Raw genomic sequence first — 22744 nt, forward strand, 5'->3', positions numbered from 1 at the left:
TTAGGTCATGACATCAGGTAACCAAAACTCAATGACTAGTCAGCGTCTAAGGACAATAACGATGTTAAATGATGTTGATATTTGGTTGATTTTAGGTTGTGTTGGAAAATGAATAAAATATCCAATAACAACGTCAAATGGCATTCATATTTGGTAGATTATAGGTTGTGTTGGAAAGTAACCAAAATTTAAGCTCGAGCCAACATCCTAAACCAATGTCCTATTGACATCAAATACTGACATTTATTTGTCAGGTATGGCAATCAAAATTCAACGTCTGATAGACGTCATAGTGGGAATGTCCACACAACGTCAAGCTGTAACATCATTAGACCATGATATTTGGTTGATTATAGGTTGTGTTGGAAAGTGACTAAAATATCCTTTAACAACGTCAAGTAACATTGATATTTGGTTGATTATAAGTTGTGTTGGAAAGTGACTTAAATGTCCAATAACAACATCAAATGACGTTAATATTTGGTAGATTATATGTTGTGTTGGAAAGTGACTAAAACGTCCAATAACGATGTCAAATGTCGTTGATATTTAATTGATTGTAGGTTGTGTTGGAAAATGACTAAAACGTCCAATAATGACCACAAATGACACTGATATTTGGTAGATTATAGGTTGTGTTAGAAAATGAATAAAATATCCAATAACAACGTCAAATGACATTAATATTTGGTAGATTATAGGTTGTGTTGGAAAGTAACCAAAATTTAAGCTCAAGGCAACATCTTAAACCAATGTCCTATTGACGTCAAATACTGACATTTATTTGTCAGGTATGGCAATCAAAATTCAACGTTTGATAGACGTCATAGTGGGAATGTCTACACAACGTCAAGCTGTAACATCATTATACGTTGATATTTGGTTAATTATAGATTGTGTTGGAAAGTAACTAAAATGTCCTATAACAACGTCAAATGACTTTAATATTTGGTTGATTATAGGTTGTGTTGGAAATTGAGTAAAACGTTCAATAACAACGTCAGATGATGTTGATATTTAATTGATTATAGATTGTGTTGAAAAGTGACTAAAACATTCAATAATGACACCAAATGACATTAATATTTGGTAGATTTTAGGTTGTGTTGGAAACTAACCAAAATTCAAGCTCAAGGCTACATCTTAAAACAATGTCTTTTTGACGTCAAATACAGACATTTATTTGTCAGGTATGGCAAACCAAATTTAACATCTGATAGACGTCATAGTGGGAATATCCACACAACGTCATGCTGTAACATCATTAGGCGTTGATATTTGGTTGATTATAGGTTGTGTTGAAAAGTGACTAAAATGTCCTATAACAACATCAAATGATGTTGATATTTGGTTTATTATAGGTTGTGTTGGAAAGTAATTTAAATGTCCAATAACAACATTAAATGACGTTAATATTTGGTAGATTATATGTTGTGTTGGAAAGTGACTAAAACGTCCAATAACGATGTCAAATGTCGTTGATATTTAATTGATTATAGGTTGTGTTGGAAAATTACCAAAGCGTCCCATAATGATCACAAATGAAGCTGATATTTGGTAGATTATAAGTTGTGTTGGAAAGTAACCAAAATCCAACCTATAGCCAGCATCTTAAACCAATGTCCTACTGACGTTGATATTTGGTTGATTTTAGGTTGGACATTGATGTCGGCCTAAAGTTGAGTTCTGACGTCAACCCAATTTTCATTTTCAAACAAAAAGCAATGTCCCCATGATCTTGAAATACAATTTCAATCTAATGCGATGTTAATGTCCTGTGCCTTCTGGGTTTGTTCACATTTAAACTCAGTTTTGGTTAGCATGTCTACTTAGAGAACAATGCAGGCAGCAATGTAATGAAACATAGTCTATAGGCATTACCTTAATTATTTAACAGCAGCAAATGGGCATTTACTGTATAGACGAGCGTGTACATATTCACAATGCTTTATAAAATAATAATTTTGGTTCCATTAAACTTTCTCTGCAGAGACTATTTGTTACAATATGAATGCAAATGACAATGTCATCCCCTCAGTGTTCGTGTGTCAGTCGGCGTTTGATGGCAGAGTTCGCAGGGGTTCAAGGCTTAATCCACATTAGTGTATGTGTGAATAGTGCACAGTGGGCTGCTTATGAGACATTACGAGTCTATCAGTATGTAGCCGTGGAGTACTGCTGACATTCGCACACAAATACACACTATAGCCCTGTTTGATAGCAGTTACTCAAGAAGAAAAAATTATCTCCCATGATTGAGAGGAAATGATCATTTGTACTCAAATAAAAGAAATGTTGCTGTGGAGAAGAAAACGCAGGGTCATTGCTAGAGAACAGCAGCAAATTGAAGGAAAAAAAATGGCAGTGAAAAAAATCGATTGTGAACTTGTGACATTTTATATGTACTGTAGAAGCTGAACATTACCTTGAGAGAACGTATTTTGCAAATCAAATATGCGTGCCAGTGCTGTCATATTGATATAGTCTGTGAATTTAAGTTTTATGTATTATGAGTTCTCATAAGAGAGAAATAAGAGTGGGCATTTGTTCACTGACCCACACTTTCAAACACACACACTATCTCTTTGCTCCATGATAGGATAGCGGTGCTGATAGGTCAGCCATAAAATTGAACTCCAGTATCTAGGCCACTTTATTTCAAATGAGAAAAATTAAAAAGCTTTTTTGAGGGATTTCTAATCCAGAAGCGTACACACAATATGAGTGTGCTGAATGAATCGGCACCAGTGCGTATGGGGAAGGATTTGTTGAAGCATTAAGCTCCCTGCACCCTTTCTTGTTATCGGTTAGGAGCCAGAGAGATTTGGGATAAGTGAATTCTGAGCAAGGCAAGAGGAAGAAAAAGGCTCTCCCTCTTCTATTCACCTTTTTCCATACATCATATTCACTTTTAGGACCGGAGGAGCTTAGATTAATGGCACTGCAGCTCATTATTAGGGATTGGTTGCTTCAAAGGCATGATGGGAATGGGAGTGTGGATACTCACCAGCAAGCATTTTTTTGTTTTTAAAAGAATAGACGTGTAAACATAGTCATCTTGGCATAAACAAGGATGAATTCGGGCTGTCAGTAAAAATGTAATAGACGTCTAAGAATAGGCCAAAACTAGACTAGTCATCAAATAAACAGAAATGAATGATTACACATATAAAGTCTGTCTAATCTGTCTATTTGACAACTACTCTAGTTTTAGGCTATTCCTAGATGTCTAATAAGATTTTCAGTGATAGCCCAAGTTTTGTTTTAGCCAAGCTGTCTACATTTAGATGTCTATTAGATGTCTGTTAAACAGATATGTTTTCCAGGTCCTGATTGGATGTGCAGGTAGTAAACAATGTGGGTATAGCTTAAGTGGCAAAAAGACAACCTCACTTTTTCTTCTTCCTCTTAACACAGCCACTGTTGCACCAGCCATTCATTTGAAATGCCCAGGAGTGCACGCTATCTGAAAGGGAAATCATTTTCATCTTTTAATCGCATTTTCTCAGAGGACTTCTCTTCTTTTTAGTGTGTAATTGCTTGTTAAATAAACAAGCAAAAAGCTACAAATCTTAAATGAGCAGCTGGCTCTTAATTAGCTGTTATGCTATGACATCCTTTGGCTATGATGGCGTACCTCCACTTATATATTCAGACAAAACAGTGGGGGGAAAATATTCTCAGACTTGTCAAACTAAACAGACTTTACTTTTTGTGAAACCCATCTTCTGTGGTGATTGTAAACGTAAAGAGAAAGATCACCCCAAAAATAAAGCTTATGCCTCATTGTAGCTGCCTGTCGCTCTGGGGTGTGTTTTCAAAAACCATTGTTAGCCAACTAAGGTCACAAGTTCTGTCCTTACAATCATAGTTCGTTGAATTGGCATTTCACAAATCCATCGTTCCAATGAACATTCGCAAACTGCATCGCAAACTTGTATGCTTGCAACTACGCCTCTAGAGCTGTAGTTAGAAGCAGAATTCCTGGTTGTGTTCTATTGCCCATCAAAAATTATGATGGTTTTCTCTAAAGAAGTTATTCCACCCCGTTTTGAGCGTCATTTTGGGCATTTTACGTTATAACTAATGTGGTTCAAGCAATGAATCTGTGACAGAGAAACCACAGTTTTAGAAACATTTGTCATTACATCATTCTTTTCCCACATGATGCATTGTACTATAATAGTTCAGCCACGAGTTATGTCATTGTTTGAGAAACGCACTCCTGGGTGGAGATCTGCCACAACTGCAGGTTTGTTTTGGTCTATACAGCTCAAATACAACTGGCCTCTGAGAGAAGCTGTGAGAGGATCAAGTGATCTTTACAGGTGCTCATGTTGGCTGTCACTCAAGAAAGTTGCTCAAGAAAGTCGTTTGGCATTAGCATGAGGTTGAAGGATTCTCAACTTTGTTGCATCACCGGACACGCCCACCTGGTCACCAACGGACGCTGTCTCTTGTGTAGACGGAGGTCGCCGGAAGTCACTAGCTTTCCGTTAAAATGAACGATCGCTTGTCGCTTTGCCATTGCAAGTTCGCTTATATTGTTAATGAGGCATCACTATTCAATCTCACTCTTGAACACAAAATAAGATGTTTTGATTAAAGCTAAACAACATAAAACCGCTGACTTCCATAGTAGGAAAAACAAAAACTATGGGAAAGTCAATAGTTGCTGATTTGGAACTTTATTCTTTAGTTTGAAACAAGTAAATGATGATAGAATTTTAAGTTTTGGGCAAACTATCGTTTTAATGGCATCCTGAATTCCCTGCCCTGGCCTGGTCCGTCCAGCCGCTCTGACAGAGCGTTGAACAAATGCATAATTCATTGACTGGTGTAAGAAGTGAGGTAATTATACATTTATCTCACAAATAATACTGCGCCTTAACAGTGCCTGTGACCTTGCAAAGAGATTAATGCCCTTTTGGACTGGCTCAGAATCGCTACGGAGCGAGAATTTATTCCTTGACAAGAAGAGGGGGAAAGAAAGGATGGATTTTCTCTTTATGAGCATGAGATGTCATGGGGTTCCAGAAGGTCTTATGATTAAGTGTTAAGTTTCAAAACCTTATACAGAGGCATTTCAGTGGGGTTAAACAAAGTCAGCCTAAATGGAGGGTACTTTCTTTACAAACTTTTAACTAGAATTAAGTGCATGTGTTGTGAAAAAGGCGAGATGTTCCTAATTGATCTTTTTTTTTTTTTTTCTTGTGCCATATTGCTATATCCCACAGGCCATCATGGCTCAGCTGCCTCAGGAAGAAAAGGCCAAGATTGCTGAACAGGTCGAGAGCTTCAGGCAGGAAAAGAGCAAGCTGGACGCTGAAGTCGCTAAGTGGGATGACAATGGAAATGACATCATCGTGTTGGCTAAGCAGATGTGTATGATCATGATGGAGATGACTGACTTCACCAGGTACATCCGCACATTTTGAGTGTGGAAATGCTGGAAACATTTAATACAGGAAAATCCGAAGGGCTGTTGTCCTGTACATTTTAGCTCCAAAGCCAATTAGACCCACCTGAACCAGCTAATCAAGTTCTTACTGGGCATGCTAGAAACTTACTGGCAGCCGCTGAGGCAAGTTGGATCTTAACTTTGGAGGACATCAGCCCACCAAGATTGAGTTTGGGTACACTTGATTGAACAGAGAACCCTATATCTTAAATATTGCATGTCTATTTAATATATAAAAACATGGAGATTCAAACTTTAAAAGCTAAAATCTAATTAGCTTTTACTCTAGATGATTATATCAATATTTGAAAAGAATTTAAAGGTTGACCAGCGAATATTCCTTATAAAAGTTGTTCTTGTCTCAGAATAGAAAGTACAAAAGCTGTTTCTTGGGGTGGTATCCTTTTAAAGGGCACTAATATGTACATAAGTGTGTCCTCTAATATGTACTAATATGCCCTTTTTAAATGTAAATGCAGTATTATAACAGCTTTTGGACTTTTCTGAGAGTGTAGCTACTTGTTTTTGTTTATATCCTCTCAATTGTATCTACTAGCGTATATACTCTGTACAGTTTGCACTCTTTCCGATGTGAGGCATCAGCTAATAGAGTAAAAAATCTGTGTATTTTGTGCAACCACAGGGGTAAAGGCCCTCTGAAGAATTCCTCTGATGTGATCAACGCCGCCAAGAAAATCGCAGAGGCTGGATCCAGAATGGACAAGCTTGCCCGTGCCGTGGCTGACCAGGTCAGAATACCCTTTTCTCCCTCAAATCTCTATCTTAGTGAGGATTTACGATCAAAGCCTTGGTTGTGTTTAATAAAACAAGCTCATATGAGGTGTTGAATATATCATTAGATGAGCACCATCTTCAGAAACTGCTGACCGACACTTTTTAATGTTTAATCCACTGCAGTCCTTGCAAAGAAAAGACAGGGCTAAGGATGCACCAATAAGTCTGTCAGCATGCATGTTAATGGCAACTGCTATATCATGCACTGTCTTTGTTCATACCACTGTATGTAGTGCTTTTTTCATGATCAGTATGATCAGGGGGAGGATGTGTGAGCAAGATATGTGACATGAATCATTTTCAGTTGAATGGAGACTAGATCCACTGCTCTGTTTAGGATCGTCCAGAAACAAAATGGTACAACTTCAGTCACTGGGAAAGTACCCTTACAACAGCAACAAATATGTTCAGTTTTGGATTAAAATGTACACCTCAGATACTAAAGTAATAGTAACATGGTAGTAAAGAGAATATAATAATATGAACCGATTTAACTTTTTGAAAGCATACGATCCCAGTAATAGCTTGTACATACTGGGTACTAGACTGAGAGGAGTACATTTACAGAGTATTGGAAATGAGCAAATTTGTCCACTATACCGCCCATCTGGGCAAGAGGTGTGGGGGATATATTGGTATTCAGGGTTAAAAAAGCCATATGGTTGCTTTAATTCACCTTTCAATCAAATCCTTGACTATTTCTCAATACCAAGAACACATAGAACGTACTTGCGTTCTCATGGAGACTAGTCTTGCCAAGTTACCTCAGAAGAACAAACGCGAAAGACTGCAAGAACACATGTACAAGATAACATAAATTTCGCAAGTCGATTCGATCGCAGGTTGATTTGCAAGTCGATTCATCCTCGATATCAAGAAGGCATCCGGGTTCTTTTACATTTCCTTTGTTCTTTTGGTCTTGAGTATTGTAATTCAACTTTGGCAGTTGATATTGATGTTACCCTACAACACAAGGATGTAAGATGTTGAGAAACAGCCTATGAGATTCCTGAGATTTGACTGACTGTAAAAGTAAGAATCTAGCTTTGTTGCTGAGCAAATGACAGGCCAGGATGAAGCATTACAAAGAGATCACAGGTTACCGGGTTCTACAGATAAATACGCCCGGTGTGAACGTGAATATTGAAGTCCAGAGTTGACTAACCTTCCTGCAATATTTAGTTCCAGGCCTGTTCAAACAGACCTGAAGCTAAGACATTCAAAAGCATGTGATTATTATAGACAGGCGTTTTGTACTGAAAGGCAAGAGCTTGATGAAAAGGACCAGCAACCTCTAAGCAATTCTTTTGGAGTCTGGCCCTCCTGGAGCATTGAACAAGCCTGTCTAGCTAAGATTAATAAAGCATCTGAGATTGACTAGTCTGGTTTGCCTCTTTAGAGAAGTATTTCCTTAAATTACAACACAAGTGCATTGTCACTAGCACAAGTAATTGCTGAAAGGGTACTACATAAGAGGAATGATTCTGTTGTTGTCATCAATACTGGAGGAGCGATCTGAAAGATACAAGGAGCCTGAAACCTGCTGTGTCACCATTGGCCAGGCCTCATGTTGTTTTTGTTGTTTTCTTGCAGTATTCTTTTCCCTTAGATAAAGGGAAAAGGGTGAGGGGGGGTGGGACCTGATCACAATGCTGATCAGAGTGTAATTTGAGTGTCCGAGCACATCGGAGACAGCCAGACAGTTCCTGCTTTCCAAAACAAAGCACCCCTCCCTTCAGTACGCAGTGAAGATTTGTCCTGTCTGCCTTCCCATATTGTGTTTGTTTGGTTGTCTGAACAGGTGGCATGACTTGTCCCTTGTCAAACCTTTTCCCACTAACACGGTATTTACATCTAATAGCCATCTGGGGTTCTCGGGACTCATCAAGGGACCGTATTCATTTCTGAAACAATCTCTGAGTAGGCGGTGTTAAAACAGAACTGGGTGCTTGCTCTAATCAAGCTGCTACCCAGTGCTTAAGAAACAAACAAAAGCCATTATAGGAAACATTGAATTTTGTGTATACAGGACTTTAATCTTATAATTCATATGGTATTTCTTTATTTTGATGGTCCCTAACGTACATTTTGTTGACTGTACTTTTCAATGTCAACAAATTCTCATTAGAGTATCAGTAGACTGTCTGCTTAAAATCTGCTGACACTACTCCACCAACAGACATTCTCCTGACTAAAAGAAATTTTGGAAGTACAAGTAAATTTACGCAAACCGTAAATACTTTGGTCAGATTACACCATTTTTTATTTGTTTATTATTTATTTTTTTGTTACTATGTCAGATTATCAATTTTATCTTGATGAAATCTCGACTTGCCATGCGTAACAAATGTGCCAGACTACACGGTCCTTCACGATTAGTCATCCCGTGATGTCTACGATGGCTATATTTCTCAAAGCAGTTACAAGTGATGCTATAACAATATTTCTTATCTTAAATTCAATGTTTTTTTAATCATATGTCAGTCTCAATAAACACTGATGCTTGCTGACAAGTAGGCTACATTATTTAAGGGCTTTGTTATGACATTAATAGGATGAAATGGACATTTCCGTTTTAATATTAAGATACTTCCTTCTTAATCCAAATGTATATTTTCCAACCATTGGTTGCTTATTAAACAATCCCTCACCTGAACTTGCCGCGAGTGAGATGGAGAAAATGAAAGCACATCAGTACCAAAGTAAAATCAGATGCTCAAGGCATAATCTTTAAAATAAAGACATATTAAAAAATGAGCAAATATATGACAGAGGTTTGTCATAAAACAATTACAGTAAAGTGTAATAAATAATGGATTCATAAGATTTTCCACAGAGCGAAACAAATCATCTTCACACAGTTAAGTAGTAAACGGGCACAAACAAAAATGTAATTTTTTTTAAACAAATTTTGTTTGGTATAATTTGTATCTTAATTTTAATGTATTTTTTTGTTCGTCAGTTATCTACTGGATGAAGAAGAATAACGGATCAGGTGATGTGCTTTAAAACCGGTCATGCTTCAGCACCAAAGCAAAAACTAGTTTGTTACATAAAATCTAGCCTAAATAAAATTTAAGCAAAATATCCACAGTTTCAGAGAAAATTATATTAAACTTTTCATTTTTAATGACAAAATCTTCTATTGCAGGTGAGTTTCAATTGAATTAGTTTAATCAAGTAATTTAAATGAGCAAGACAGGCTTTTACAATGTCTTAGCAGCACTGAAGTGTTTCCAGATTACCTCAGAAGAACGAGAAGGCTGAGAGAACTCAGAAACTGATTGTGAGAATGGAGATGTCTGCATTTTCATGCCAGTCTGTCAAATAAAATTGCTTTAAACACTTAAATATTTTAGAGAAAAAAGTTAAAGTTTGTATAACCAATGATTTATCTTATCCTTTCACAACCCACTCATAAATAAATATGCAGCCTAATTTTTGATTACCTGACCTACATATTAAGGCAGCACATGCAGATATAACTAATAAATTATGTGCTCCTATTGTCCAGTGTCAGCCATATGACAAAACTCTTTGTGAGGTCAGGAAAAAAATTAAACATGCTAGACTTTCTGCAATGGTGTCATGAGGCATCAGACACATGGTATCAATTGTTGTAATCTTTGTCACATTAGTCTGGTCGTGTGCCACGACCATCATTTGTCGTTTACGACTCCCCATGACACCCTACAGTGCATCAAGGACATTGTGCCGAAATCATGACAAAATTGTGTGATCTGACCAGGGCTTAACTCTAACCTGTCTAATCCTCTAAATCCTCCAATGGAATTTAAAATCCACAAAATGTGTTAAAGGAAACATAATAAAAAATGAGATGCCACACATACAGTTAGTTGTGTTGGGTTGAAAAATGTAGTCCACCCCATTAGAACAAAACACTCTTACTGCTCCTGTTTCTGCTGCACTTGACATGGCAGACCTAACGCTGCTGGGTACTGAAGGTGAGAAAAGAGGGCTCTGTATTTCCCCATAGCCACCCCATGGCACAGCGAGAGGTTGCCTCCTGCAGAGAGACACTCAATCGCTAAACGCTAAGGACATTACAGCTGCTCAGCCGTGTCAAAGATAAAGCAGCCTTAACAGTTATTAAATGCGTCTCATCAGTCTTTTTCACTCAAAGCTCATGTGAAGCTGAGGGAAGGAAAAAAAAATGTGGCCAAGTATATAACAACTTCTGACAGGACTTATTACTTTATGCTAAGTCACTGAGTTGACTGCTGTGTTGGAAGTGTGATAAAGCGGTAATCCTGTCTTGGCACGCAAGGTGATGCGTCTCTAAAATTATTATTATTTATCCAAAAATTGTGCAGTCAAATGGATATTACTAGGGCTTTGAAGAGGAGCCAGAAATGAAACAGAAAATAAGTGTTGTTCTTACATCTAAATGCACTACAGCACTCAAATCCTGCTCCTGGAAGGCCTCTACGGTCTATATTTTAGTCTTGGCTCTATTAAAAACACACAAGAACACACCAAGAATACTTTAAACTTACTGACAGGTGTGTTAAGGCAAGTTAAAGAGCCCCTATTATTATAGGGTAAATTGCCTTCAATGCAGTGTGCAACACAGCTCTAAGGGAATGAAAACATCCAGCTGAGGGTTAAATCTGAAAATGCACCTTGTTAAAAATATAGTTTTTTTAACAAAAGATTTGACTCAGAGTCGTTTAAATGATTCGTTGTTCGTCCGGATCTTTTACCTGTTGGTTTTGACGTCAAAATGAAACAATGCCAAATATGAATTACCGGTTCCAGTAAAACATGAATGCGCCCTTTTCTTCAGACACTAGCGGTGTGAGGGATCATGGCATTGATCATGACGTGAAGATTACTTTGACTGAGAGATGGTTAGACATGCAGCTGTGAGAAATAAAGGGTTAAAGTTCATTTTCACAGCCACACCACAGTTTAGCTAACCATGTGCTAAACTGATGATTGATACAATAACCTACCCTGCAGTGCAGGATTTGCCAGCCGTTTTAATATGGCGGCAAAGCAATGGCAAAAACCACATTTGATCTGTATGATATGGAAAAATAGTTTCCCCATTAAATAGAAATATATAGGAGATATATCGTATAATGTGAAACGATAATAGACTTAATTGTTTCATAATAATAGATGATGACTTACTTTTAATAATGAGATACTTGTTGTAAAAATGAATCTCATAATGACTATTCCGACTGTCATGACAAAGTCATATAATGACATATCAAAATAATGAGATATATTCTTGTAACAAACTTTATTGCAGTAAAACTAGGGAGAGAAAGAAAGAGTGAGTTATACCATGTGTAGAAAGGTAAAAGGTAAAAAAAAATACATGGGCTAATAATTCAGGACTAATAATTCTGACCTTAAATGTGTGTGTGTGTGTGTGTGTGTGTGTGTGTGTGTGTGTGTGTGTGTGTGTGTGTGCGTGCGTGCGTGCGTGCGTGCGTGCGTGCGTGCGTGCGTGCGTGCGTGCGTGTGTGTGTGTACTATTTACAGATGTGCTGTCTTGTTGTGTTTTTTTAAATGTCTGTGTTGAAAACAAAATAAATAATCGGTATTCTAATAGAAAAAGCTGTCACATTTTTGAACCATTTGATGACGTTTAGCACCTACATTTAAACTGAACTCAATATAAATGTGTTAAAATTGAATATATATATATATATATATATATATATATATTCAATATATATATATACATTGGCCTTGGCTCATTTTATATGAAGAACATAAGTTATAATAAATTGGATGGACAGTAGTATACTGTACAAAATAGGCTATACATGCATGAAGTGCAAAGGTTTATAGTAAATATATTCCCATTAGTCTGTTATTCCACTATATTGTTGAAGTCAGAATTATTAAGCCCCCTGAATTATTAGGCCCCATTCATTTTTTTCCATAATTTTTATTTAACAGAGTGAAGATTTCTTCAACACATTTCTAAACATGATAGTTTTAATAACTCATTTCTAATAACTGATTTATTTTATCTTTGCTATGATTACAGCACATAGTTTTAGGATCCATGTATGCTAGCAAAACATCATGAAAACAGCAAGAAACAATTTACATGATGTAAATAAAAGAAGTGATGTAAAACTGGTCTGATATTATTGCAAAGTGTACCGACATAGCCTGTTGTAGCATAACAAAGTATTGGCTTATGAATATTGAGTAGTTTTTGACTGCAGGAAGGTTGCCCAGCAACATCTTCACAATCTGATTATGATTTATATGAGAGTCATTGCTTGTGTCATAGAAATAATCTACACTCTACTTAAAACATCTCAAGGAAATTAAGACTAGGCTTTGTTTATTGTGCTATGGGTTGGTGTCCATAAAAAATCGGAATAATCAGAGATAAGTATTCTCTATTTTATTTTGTGCTTTAACCGTTGCATGTTTACTATATCTTTGCGTACAGTGTTAATGAAATAAGCAATCATGAATATAGTGGGGCATTAACGAATGATAAGTTTTGCTACAGCCGCAGACTTTAGCCAATATGTGATGATGACAAAGCCCTGAGTCATCTTCAAGATGGAACTAATTTCATCTTCAGCCATCACGGCTTCACCCGCCTCACCTCATATTTGCTCTACACGGTGAATATGTAAAGGTCAAGTCTTTGCTTTGTGTTCCCATCTCTTTTAGTGCCCAGATTCAGCCTGTAAGCAGGACTTATTGGCGTACCTCCAGAGAATCGCCCTCTACTGCCACCAGCTCAACATCTGCAGCAAGGTCAAGGCTGAGGTTCAGAATCTGGGAGGAGAGCTCATTGTTTCCGGGGTAAGGCAATACTTATTTAATCAAGTATGTACACGTTTGATTTCACAGAGTATTGTTGTCTCTTTAAGATGTCATATAAACACTTTAAGGGGTGGCTCACACACTACACTCCCTTTTGCACTGACATCCATTCACACACATGCAAATGCAGTGGACCAGAAGCACATGCTCATTCATACACATACAAATGCAGTAGACCAGAAACAGAAGCTCATGTGAGTTGTGCTGCATGAAGATGTTTGACATACCAGAAGGATGTCTCGTAGTGTGACCTCTTAGCTGAATGAAAAGGTTTGCGCAGTGTTGGGCACGTGACCTCAAAAGTGTTTAGTTACAGTTAATTATCACAAATAGTAAGTGAGTTAGTTACTAAATTGCATTATTTTAAGGAGTAATATGTATTATGTTGGCCAGCATGGTAGCTCAGTGGTTAGCACTGTCACCTCACAGCAGGAAGGTCACTGGATCAAGTCCTGGCTGGGCCAGTTGGCATTTCTGTGTGGAGTTTGTAAGTTTTCCCAGTGTTCGTGTGGGTGTGCTCCGGTTTCCCCCACAGTCCAAAGACATGCAGTATAAAACATATGCCAAAATAGTTGGTGGCTCATTCCGCTGTGGCGACCCCTGATATATCTGGGACTAAGCCTACGGAAAATGAATGAATGTTATGGGCATGCCAAAAAACTGGGATGCTTCAATGATAAATATGTTGAATGAAATGGACGCTAAACAGACCCTTTTCACATTTCTTAGTTGCGGAAGGCGTCATATTTGGGTAAACTTGGAGCACAGTTAATGAGAGAGTACAACAAATTATTTATTTACACTCCTATTTGCTGAAATAATAAAAGAAAAACTCCACTATAATGTTATCGAGACTTTTAGAAAAAGCAAAAAAAAAAAAAAAGTGTCAGACTGATGACGGCAGCCAGAGGAGAGAATACTGTTGAATTTACAACCTGGCTCCGATTACTTTTCTGGTCTTCTTCCCTTGTACACTCCTCGGCGCTAGGCATGGGCCGATATATGATTCTGGCGGTATGATAACCTTGGACCAAAACATCACGGTTTCATGGTATCACAGTATTGTGATCACTGCTCTAAAATATATTCTTTTCACTGTCTTTTTGACTTTTTTCCCTTTTGAACGCAATATATTTATTTAAAAAATATTTTGGAGCAGTAAACATGTCAGGTTAAATAATTCAAATGAATCATAGACTTCTGCTGTGTTCATTTGTTTCAAAAACACAGATGTCTTTACTATTTAAAATGGCTTCTTTGGATATTTTATTTTCTGCTGGAGATGCTTTCCAAACAGAAAAAAGATGTAAATAAAATGTAAACAAAAAATCTTACACATACTTAAGAATGGTATTGCAGAAAATGTTGACAGTTTTAAAACCTTGACTTTTCCAAACCATGGTATACCTTGAAAACGGTTATCGTCCTACTCAGCGCTCATTGAGATCTTCTGCGGCTGAACTGTTATCAGTTCTAATTATTAAGATGAAGTCATTTGGTGTCAGGGCTTTTAGCTGCATAGCACCTCAGTTATGGACTTCTTTTCCGTTAGATATTTGTCAGGTGGACTTTATTGCCAATTTTTAAATCCAAGGTAAAAACTTTTCTCTTCAGGATTGCTTTAAATGATTTTCTGGTTAAATATTATGTTTATTACTTTTATGTCTTGTATTTTATGATGTGCCTGTGACATATTGTAAGGAGTCCTTGAGTGCTTTGACAGGCACCGATAAAATAAAAGGTATTATTATTACTTTATTTCAGCCACATAAACTCTGCATTACAAACATCTCACATAATATGTAATTCGTTTTTTGTAATTTTTCACAAAGATGATATAACACATTCATAAATGCATATAATGTTCATACGTTTAAAAAAAATCTAAATATTAAAAACTTCAACAGATTAAAGATTATGATGATCGTCAAAAACGTCATAACAGTCTTGTGAAAAGGGTCCACTGAATAAAGAATTATTATAAACATTGTAAACTATTCTGTACGGTATTAATGCTGCTGTGGGACAATGTGAGAGACATATCAAACTTAACGGTTTATTGTAAATAATATAATTTGATTTGAATAAAAATAACACATAATAGATGCTTTAAAACGTTTATGTATTGCACATTTTACAACTGCCAAACAGACTAAAACTAAATACATAAAACAGACAGATAGCTGCTGATGTGGAAATGTTATTGTAAATTTGTCTATCAAAATATTCTTTGGATACAACTATTTGCGTGTCAGAACTGAAACTAATTTTAGTTGCTTTGATGTAGTGGCTCATTATTGCCTGCGTTCTTAGTCAAAATAAAAAAATTACTTATGTTGTCCCATAACGTACAAACCATTGCCCCCACAACACACACCAGAGCAGATCGTATATAATGCCACATTATATTGTCAGTAATGGGGAAACACTTGTTGGAATATTTAATCAATCCCAACAAAATCAATCCCAACAAAATCAATTAATCAATTTCAACAAAAAAGGTCAGGAGAGGTTTTTTTTAGAATGTCAAAAATCTTAGTAATTTATTGGATACAAATGAATAATTTGATTCGCCGAATTCTGTTATCCTCAATGCAATGCAAAAGTTACATTCAGAAGGTGCGCCACCACTTCATTTCCTAACTTCAACTTATATAGGCAGCTGATATCAACAGGTGGAGTTTAGTGGAATTCTTCACTTGTCAATCATTCTCCAGTCCTCCATTGGCCGCACCCATACATACGTCCTCTTTTTTTATGAATTCTCTGCACAACATCAAAAGCACTAGAGTTCTCAACTGCAAATTCTGTTCTCACAGGAAGTTTCGCTGCAGAGACAATCAACTTTATATACTTCTGCAAAACTGCTTCATTAGTATGCAAAACACATCACACTCAACAGTAGAAGTTCAGTTAATATATCACCTTTAAGCAATACAAATACAATTGTTTAATGAAAAGAAAAAGAGACAAAACATAAAAATATATTAGTTTTCACAGCACTGTCATTTATTTATTGAAAAATATTTTATACATTTTACACATTACTGTGTTCACAGCATTGTGTTTTTTCCCCCAGTATAATTCTCCTAAACAGGCCAAAATACCAGTGCAGCATCCTCAATAGAAGCACTGGCAATGAAAACCATCCATGTCAGAAATGCTAAACAAGAGCAAGTAGGCCCCAGAGGGGTTAAAAACTTGTTCCAACATAGCTGTGATGTGCCAAACATACTTGGTCCTTCAAATATTCAATTAGGATCATATATATACTTGGACAAAAGTTAAAGGTTGTTGCTCAATTACAGTAAAATCTGCTATAGCTTGTTTATAACTGCCCAATCATTGCACACAGTTTAACAGAGCATTAAAACGCTGCATTAATTTTTCATTTCATGCTTTGCTATGGTCCAGTTGGAACAACTCTCTGGACACAATGCTCATGCATTTGGTTTTGGTGGACTATTTCTGCTATGCATGCAGTCAATAGATACTGACACAGACACAATAGACACAGACTGGGTTTAAAATGGCATTCATGAATGTCATAAATGATGAGTGAAATCTAATAATGCACCATCTAACACGTCTGTAATCATCTGTGCCATATAGTAAATTATGTGATTGTAAGACTTTTCAGTCTACACTATCTAGATCAGAGTAGCCCAAACATCCTGGAGGGCCATTGTCCTGTATAATTTAGCTCCAAGATTGTTCAACACACCTGCCTAGAAGTTTCTTCTATACAGGTTTATATACACACAAATTCCAGCATAAATAAAACAATAAATAAATAAATATGCAAATAAGTAAAACAATAAATAAATAAATAAATAAATAAATAAATACACAAATAAATGAATGTGGAATTTGTGGTTTTTATATTTACTTTTTTGTTTTATTTATGCAGGAATTTGTAGATTTTTAAATTAATTAATTTGCATATTTTGATTATTTATTTGTTTATTTATTTATTTATTATTGTTTTTTCAGGTTTTGTCATCCATATAATAGATTATGCATAGTGTGTAATTATAAAGTGTTACTAAAAAAACTATTAAATCTTGCATCCTTACACCCGTTTGTCATTTATTAATCCCCATGACACCCTACATAAAGCAAATCTTGGCAAAATTGTGTAATCTGAATAGGGCTTTACCTAGAAATGTATCCTCAAAGGCACTTATCTAAATCTTCTCTATCCCATTTCCCTCATATTCAGCTGGACAGCGCTACATCCCTCATCCAGGCAGCCAAGAACTTGATGAATGCTGTGGTCCTCACAGTCAAGGCCTCCTATGTGGCTTCCACCAAGTATCAGAAGGTGTACGGCACAGCGGCGGTCAACTCCCCAGTGGTGTCCTGGCGCATGAAGGCCCCGGAGAAGAAACCCCTGGTGAAGAGAGAGAAACCGGAAGAATGCCAGACCCGAGTCAGGCGAGGTTCGCAGAAGAAACATATCTCCCCCGTCCAAGCCCTCAGTGAATTCAAGGCCATGGACTCCTTTTAACTCCGCCCCCCCTCCAGAAACCCAAAACTCCTCCTCCTCCTTCTGTCTTGATTTCTACTCCTCTCCCTGTTACGGCTTATTTTCCCGGAGCTGTATCTTTGTTCCATGCAGCGACGTCGACGTGTGTGTATGTGCCCAGTAAATGTTTGTGACTTGGGAGGATTTGGCCACCATTCCTCTTCGAACCAAATTCCGCTGTAAATGAGAAACAAACAAACTCGTGGAGACGTTTACAGTGCGGGCTGCGGTACAATTGATGTGGTGTTCATTCTTGCTGAGCGGCCATATATACACAGAGATATTAAAGAATATAATCTATGGTATAGTAGTGTCAGCCCTAACCGAGACACAGGTGCTGCTTTCCATCCTATTTTTTATTATTATTATTTAAAATGAATATGACCCATAGTAATAGGAATAACTTATGTTCAAGCAATTCTCTTCCCAGTTATCCATACGGTAATGATGCACTAGTTTTTGCATTAAAAAAAAATCCATTTCTTTAATTATATTACTGTATCACTAACCATGGCAGCCAGGTCGGCTATAGTATTACATTTAGAAAAGGACTAGTTGTGTGGTTTGCTCAGAGACTAGTAGAATCCTGCATACTTTATAGTCCTGATTCTCTAATAAACCTTGCAACTGTGTGTGTCGACTTGAGTTCTTTTTCTTTGAGTTTCGCTAAACTTCATTGTACCGCCGCCATTTCACATTTCCTAATTAATGAGTGATACTTACTGTGTGTTTGACAAGCAAGAGTTTCTATCTAGCTCAAATCCATCTCCAAACAAGTTCTGTGTTTGCCACACACAGTGTTGTGGAATTGATTATCTATAGACATATTTTATTTATTTTAGGTAAACAAGGTTATTACAACTAAAAGTTTGCTGTTGTTGGCAAACTTTGAGATGAAAAACAAGGGCCAGTGTGGTGGCATGGTGGCTCAGAGGTTAGCATTGTTGCTTTACAGCAAAAAGGTTGCTGATTTGAGTGCCGGCTGGGGCAGTTGGCATTTTTGTGTGGAGTTTGCATGTTCTCCCAATGTTCGCGAGGGTTTCCTTTGGGTGCTTTGGTTTCCCCCACAATTCAATTCATGGTTATTTTTATAGCGCTTTTACAATGCATATTGTGTCAAAGCAGCTTAATATAAAAGTTCTAGTAAACGGAAACTGTGTCAATCCATGACAATGTGAATTTTTTTTTAATTGATGCAAATGTATTAAAAATAAATAACCTGAAAAATCAAATGTGCAGAAGTATTCACCGCTATTGCTTAATACTTTGTTGATGCACCTATGGCAGCAATTACTGTACAGCCTCAAGTCCTTTTGAATATGATGCCACAAGCTTGGCGCACCTGTCTTTGGGAAGTTTTGCCCTTTCCTCTATTGCAGTACCTCTCAAACTCTATCAGGTTGGATGGGAAGCAATGGTGCACAATCATTTTCAGATCTCTCCAGAGATGTTCAATAGGGTTTAGGTCTGGGCTCTTGATGCGCCACTCAAGGACATTCACCGAGTTGTTGTGAAGCCACTCCATTGATATTTTGGCGCCTGGTTTTCTCCAAACGTAACGCCTGGCATTCACTCCAAAGAGTTCAGTTTTAGTCTCATCAGACCAGAGAATTTTGTTTCTTATGGTCTGAGAGTCCTTCAGATGCCTTTCGGCAAATTCCAGGCGGGGAGTGGCTTCTGTCTGTCTACCATACAGGCCTAATTGGTGGATTGTTGCACAGATGGTTGTCCTTCTGTCAGGTTCTCCTCTCATCACAGAAGAACACTGGAGCTCAGACAGAGTGACCATTGGGTTATTGATCACCTCCCTGACTAGGGCCCTTCTCACCCGATCACTCAGCTTAGATGGCCGACCAACTCTAGGAAGAGTCCTGGTGGTTCCACACATCTTCCACTTATGGATGACGGAGGCTCATTGGAACTTTCAAAGCAGCCTTGTGTCACGAGACAATCCTGTCTCGTAGGTCTACAGACAATTCCTTTGTCCTCATGCTTGGTTTGTGCTTTGGCATGCACTGTCAACCCTGGGACCTTATATAGACAGGTGTATGCCTTTTCAAATCATGTTTAATGGACTGAATTTACCACAGGCAAACTCTAATTAAGCTGCTGAAACATCTCAAGAAAGGTCAATGGAAACAGAATGTACCTGAGCTCAATTTAAAGCTTCACGGCAAAGGCTGTCAATACTTATGTACATGTGATTTTTGAGGTTTTTTGATTTTTAATAAATTTGCAACACTTTCAAGAAATCTTATTTTTTCACATTGTCATTATGGGCTATTGTGTGTGGAATTTTAAGAAAATAAAATAATTTAATCTATTTTGGAAAAAGGCTGTAACATAAAAATAAAAAAAAAGTGGAAAAAGTGAAGCACTATGAATACTTCCCGGATGCACTGTACAGTACATATTAGACTATATATTAACAATATAATGTTTAAACTAATCTTGACAAACCGTTAAAGATCTTATATAGAAAACTATATTATAAATAGGTTGGTGAAGCACTGATAAAAAACCATAAAGGGTCTGAAAGGAGTGGGTGTTTCAAAAGGTACAAAGTGTTCCCTTTATGTAATTATCTCAAGGGTACATTTTGCTGATCAGAATGACACAATCAAGCCTCAGGCTCACAGTCCGAACCTTGTTAACAAGATTTTAGAATATATTTATATATAAGTTGGTCAAAGCCACACTAAGACCACCTTCTTACTTGATGTGTGCTGAAGAGTTTCCAGCCGTTTCTCTGGGTTTAATACAGTGACCTGTGCCTAATGAAAGGATTAGCTGCAAGACTGCTGTGCCAACATCTGCCATTTACCTTAATTAAAATCTTCCTTGGCCACCACTTGTGTCACCACACACAGCCTGAGGACTTTGAGATGTTCAGTGCTCTATAGATCAGCTGGATTCCACAACAATAAGGTAAAAGAAAGGGTATACACTGCAGCACAAGAGAATTAATTGTGTAGCCACGTATTATGTGAGTATTGACTCAAGTTGTTCAAGACATGATTTCATCACAGTGCTGTTCGGCTAATGGCACTGCTAGAACAAAAAGTCCTACATTTCTCTGAAATATACAAAATACATTTCCCTAACGGAGACCAAGAACATTTTACACAATGCTTATATAAATATCTTAAACTTTACTTTAACACCATAATTGAGAGTACATTTAAGCATATTCCATTCTCTTTTTCCAATGATAACGAATAATATATAACACAATCTATTATTAATGCAAAATGCTTAAATGTGATGGGAAACCTTTGATTGGGTTTGTAATTGTTTAAATCAGTTTTAAGTGTTTTAAACAAGTAACAGAGTTGACATTTTCCACCATTATGTGCTTCAGCTCATGATGCTAACCTCAAAGGCATGTCTAAGACAGGATGTCATGCATTTTCACCATATGAGTGTTTTTAAAAATAAATGGATTAATAACTGGAAGATCACAATAACAGCGTTGACAAAAAAAAAAACACTTCCTGATAAAACGAGAGGGCAAATTCTTCAGCAGGATAGCACTTCTCATATTTCTGTCTCCACATTAGAGTTACTGAAAGCAAAGAGTGTGCTCCAGGATTGGGCAGCCCAGTCACCAGAGATGAACATTATTGAGCATGTCTGGGGCTAGATGAAGGAGAAGTGGTCTGACACGGGTTGCTAAATCTTTTCCAACTGATCTGAATTTCAGTTTTCCAAAAACTGACCCGGAAAATTTGAAAAAGTCCCATTGACTTAACATTGGACCAAACTTTATGACATCAGACTGTCATAAAGACTTAAGGTTGGGCTCATTTAACTCAGACTACCAATCTGACAATCACTGATGACCTTTTTAACTTACTAGTCATGCCCTAGCAACCACTTACAACACCCTAGCAACTTTCCCATAGACTTCCATTATAAAACTGCTAATTACTTTACGCTGGACATAATAAAGACATATCAATTTATACTAACAAAATACTAATCGATACTTGAAACACACTAGCAAGCATTCTAATATACCAATCAATACTGGAAACATACTAGCAAACATGCTAATTCATGCTAACACCATGCTAATTTATGCTAGAAACAGGCTAGCATAATGCTAATTCATACTAAAACCATGCTAATTTATGTTAGCAACTGCCTACCAACCACTCAGAACACACTGGCAACCACCTAGCAACACTATAGCAACAACCTAGAATACCACAGCAACCAACTAGCAAATGCCTAACAACACCTTAGCAACTGCCTAGCAACCACTCTGAACACCCTAGCAGCAGCCTAGCAATTCTTTAGCAACCGCCTAGCAACACCTTAGCAACTGCTTTGCAACATCTTAGCAACCACCTAGCAACTAACTAGAACACCCTAGCAACACCTTAGCAATAGCCTAGAACACCTTTGCAACCACCTAGCAGCACCTTAACAACCAGTCAAACACTTTAGCAACTGCCTAGCAACCACTTTAGAACACAATAGCAACCATTTATCAACACCTTAGCAAGCACTCATAACACCCTAGCAACGCCTTCATTCAGAACCACCTAGCAAGAAACAGGCCAATCCATACTAGAAACATGCTAACGTGTATGTTTATGTCGACTGTTTCAAACATCGCAAAAACTACTTTAGTAATTTAAACATTTTAAAATTTAGTTTAAACATTATAGTTTAAACATTTTTCTAATTTAAACATTTAAACTATGTTCAAGAGTTTACACTTAACTGATGACCTATCAAAGACTTGTTTGACATGCTGTCCCGAGAGAGAGCCCCGAGTTCAAGGGATCCTCGAGCCCGGGGCTTCCCCCCGTTCGCAGAGCGAGAGGGGAGCCTGAGCTCGGTGGATCTTAGAACGCCCCGGCTGCGGTAGCTAAGGGAACACGTGGGAAAAAGGGGCTAGACAAGTGCTTGATTGTTATGCATGATTTGTATCTTTGGATGGTGGGAGGAAACCTAAGAAACCGGGGAAAACCCATGCGGACACGGGGAGAATATACAAACTCCTCACAGAAACGCCTACCGGCCTGGCGGGAGCAGGGCCGGGAGTGTTCTTGCTGTGGGGTTCACAGTGCTAACCACTGGGCTGCCGTGCCGCCCGATCAATGGTAAAGGAGGAG

The 22744-nt window shown here is 37.4% G+C and overlaps 1 protein-coding gene across 4 annotated transcripts in view; it reads left to right on the forward strand.

Moving 5' to 3' along the window:
• The window catches only part of ctnna2 (catenin (cadherin-associated protein), alpha 2), an 814561-nt gene extending 796311 nt beyond the window's left edge, over window positions 1–18250 (forward strand). For 3 of the 4 annotated variants that reach the window (XM_005160072.6, XM_073948054.1, XM_073948055.1), the window contains 4 exons: window positions 5238–5419; window positions 6105–6210; window positions 12935–13069; window positions 17313–18250. In XM_005160072.6, the coding sequence (XP_005160129.1) occupies window positions 5238–5419; window positions 6105–6210; window positions 12935–13069; window positions 17313–17600 (711 nt within the window). In that variant the 3' untranslated portion in view covers window positions 17601–18250. The remainder of the gene's footprint in view (window positions 1–5237; window positions 5420–6104; window positions 6211–12934; window positions 13070–17312) is intronic. The other variant, NM_001159372.1, reaches the window with a different exon arrangement.
• Window positions 18251–22744: the final 4494 nt, after the last annotated feature.

The sequence above is a fragment of the Danio rerio genome, chromosome 1 (genome assembly GCF_049306965.1).
Source record: "Danio rerio strain Tuebingen ecotype United States chromosome 1, GRCz12tu, whole genome shotgun sequence".
Taxonomy (NCBI): Eukaryota; Metazoa; Chordata; class Actinopteri; order Cypriniformes; family Danionidae; genus Danio; species Danio rerio.